The sequence below is a fragment of the Agelaius phoeniceus genome, chromosome Z, assembly GCF_051311805.1.
Source record: "Agelaius phoeniceus isolate bAgePho1 chromosome Z, bAgePho1.hap1, whole genome shotgun sequence".
Classification (NCBI taxonomy): Eukaryota; Metazoa; Chordata; class Aves; order Passeriformes; family Icteridae; genus Agelaius; species Agelaius phoeniceus.
The window spans coordinates 46,654,427-46,656,646 of record NC_135303.1 but is presented as its reverse complement, the minus strand read 5'-3'; the positions used below and the strand labels follow the sequence as shown (position 1 = coordinate 46,656,646).

General features: G+C 51.0%; 1 protein-coding gene across 1 annotated transcript in view; it reads left to right on the top strand.

The window, feature by feature from the left end:
* The first annotated feature begins 146 nt into the window (after positions 1-146).
* The window catches only part of NCBP1 (nuclear cap binding protein subunit 1), a 28,707-nt gene continuing 26,633 nt past the window's right edge, over positions 147-2,220 (top strand). The window contains exons 1-3 of the mRNA XM_054652419.2: positions 147-277; positions 415-500; positions 1,174-1,274. Of these exons, the coding sequence (XP_054508394.1) occupies positions 244-277; positions 415-500; positions 1,174-1,274 (221 nt within the window). The 5' untranslated portion in view covers positions 147-243. The remainder of the gene's footprint in view (positions 278-414; positions 501-1,173; positions 1,275-2,220) is intronic.

Here is a 2,220-nt window from a genome sequence, read left to right as displayed (position 1 = left end):
GCCTCCTCCTCCCCCTTCTTCGTGCCTGCCCCGGAAGGGCTCGGGTTCCTCAGGGAAGTGGGCGGGAGAGCCCGTGCCCGCCCCGGAAACAGCGCGGCCGCGGGCGGGGAGGCGGCGCACTTGGTCGGCCCGCGCGGGGTGTCTCGGCCCAGTGCTTCCCGGAGCTCTGTAGCGCTCCGCACAGCTCCTCACCGCTCCTCCCGGCTGCTCCTCTCCGCCTGCTCCTCTCCGCCACTCCTTGCCATGTCACGGCGGCGGCACAGCGACGACAGTGATGGTGAGCCCCGCGTCCCCCCCGAGGTGGCCGGGCAGGGAGGGTGGATTGGGCGGGATGGAGCAGCGGCGGGATGGAGGAGCGAGCAGCAGGGTTTCTGCGGCGTGGGTAACGCTGTGCTCGGTGTGTTGTCGGAGCAGGGCAGCCCCACAAGAGGCGGAGGACGTCCGAGCCGTCGGAGATCGAGGAGAGGCTCGAGTCGCTCATCTGCAGGGTGGGAGAGAAGGTAGGCGGGCTGGCGGCTCGGGAGAGTTAAAGCCTTGTTTCCCTTCGCCCTCTCCCCTTCCCGTGCGTGGCGTGGGGGCACTTCGTCGGTAGCAGCGACCTTCAAAAAAAAATACTAATTTTATGAGACGGGGGGAAAGTTGCCGTTTTTTCGCTAAGCCACGTGCTGTGGCGGGTAAGGGTTTAAATCGTAGCATAGTGCTTCCCAATCGGCGATAAACGGCCGGGGGATAGTTACTATTGTATCGAAAGATGGTGCTGATGGTCCTAGCCTGGGAAGGGTGTGGAAGAATTAAATGGTCTTCCTGCAGCATAAGTTTCCAGTCCCGACAATAGGGCTGATGGAGGAGGCGGGGGTGGCAGAACAAAAGATGATGATGGTCTGAAAAACAAGGTGTTGTTAATCAATGTTCAGCCGCGCTACCGGGGTGTTCCCGGGCTGATATTAGATCTTGCATCCCTGGGGAAAGTTCCTAGCCGGGGAGCTTGGCGGTCGGGTGCAGCTCTTCCTCGGCAAGCGAGAACAGATGTTCGCTGCTGGTGGATGGTTGCCTTGAAAAATCAGGCGACATGAAAGGATGCTCTTGTCCAGCTTCATTGTCTTGCATGTGAGAATTGAACTAGTTCATTTTGCCTGGTTGATAAAACGTTTTTTTTTTCTATTTTCATTTTAGAGTAATTCGTCTTTGGAGAGCAACCTGGAGGGCCTAGCTGGTGTTTTGGAAGCTGATCTGCCAAATTACAAAAGCAAGATCCTAAGAATACTATGTACTGTGTACGTATTGAGAAGGTCTGGGAAGGTGGGGTGTGCTTTCGTTGTGCATAAGTTTAGTGTTTAAGGTAGTTTAAAAGCCATGAATAGCTCTTGTTCCTGATTGCTGTCATAGCCTAGAGTTTATCTTACTACAAATGAAATAAATAGAGGAAGAAGCTCATAACTTACTGGGTATAATTCAATCTCGAAGCAGGTAGATGAAGCATTAGAACTGGTCTGCAGTAGCTGTGGGAACACAGCAATGTCGGGCAAAATCCTGTTTCACATTAAGTGCTTAATACCACCGAAGTGGCTGCTAACAGCTACCTTTTATTGTTATCTGTGATGATTTCTCGCAGCTTTGTCTTCCCTGGCAGGCATGTGCTCATGCCTTTGTCAGCCCATTTGCTAGAGGATAGGAACTGGGAACGAGAGGAGCAGAAACCAGGTTCTCTGGTGGCTGCCAGCTCTCCTTCCTCTCCCTCGCAAAGTGCAGAAGCAGAGGTGCCATGTCAGGGTCACTCGATGGTGTTGAGGGAGGGATTGTGCAGGATCTGTTGCATCGGGTAAAACAAGTCCGAAGGAAGGGTGTGATGGCAGACTATTACACCTGTGCTAAGGTTTTGCAGATACTTAAAGTCTATTTTGTAGCAATGTTTTTATTAAAAGGTAATTAGTGTGCTTCCTTTCCGGGCAGCGGACGGATACCGCTTATAGTATACTTACGGGTATACAAAAATGGTTGACGTAAATTACTTTTTTACAGTAGGACCTGACCTTCCCATGCTGTGTATAACATTATTTATTCATTGCGAACTTAAAACAACTTTTTGCATTCTTGCAATAAATTCTGTCACTAATATTATTTCTCCAACCCTCCGGTATAGTCAGCACTTAGGTATATATATAAAAAGCAAATTTTTAGTACAAGAAAGTGATAGCAGCTGTCTTTTCTGATTTCCTCATG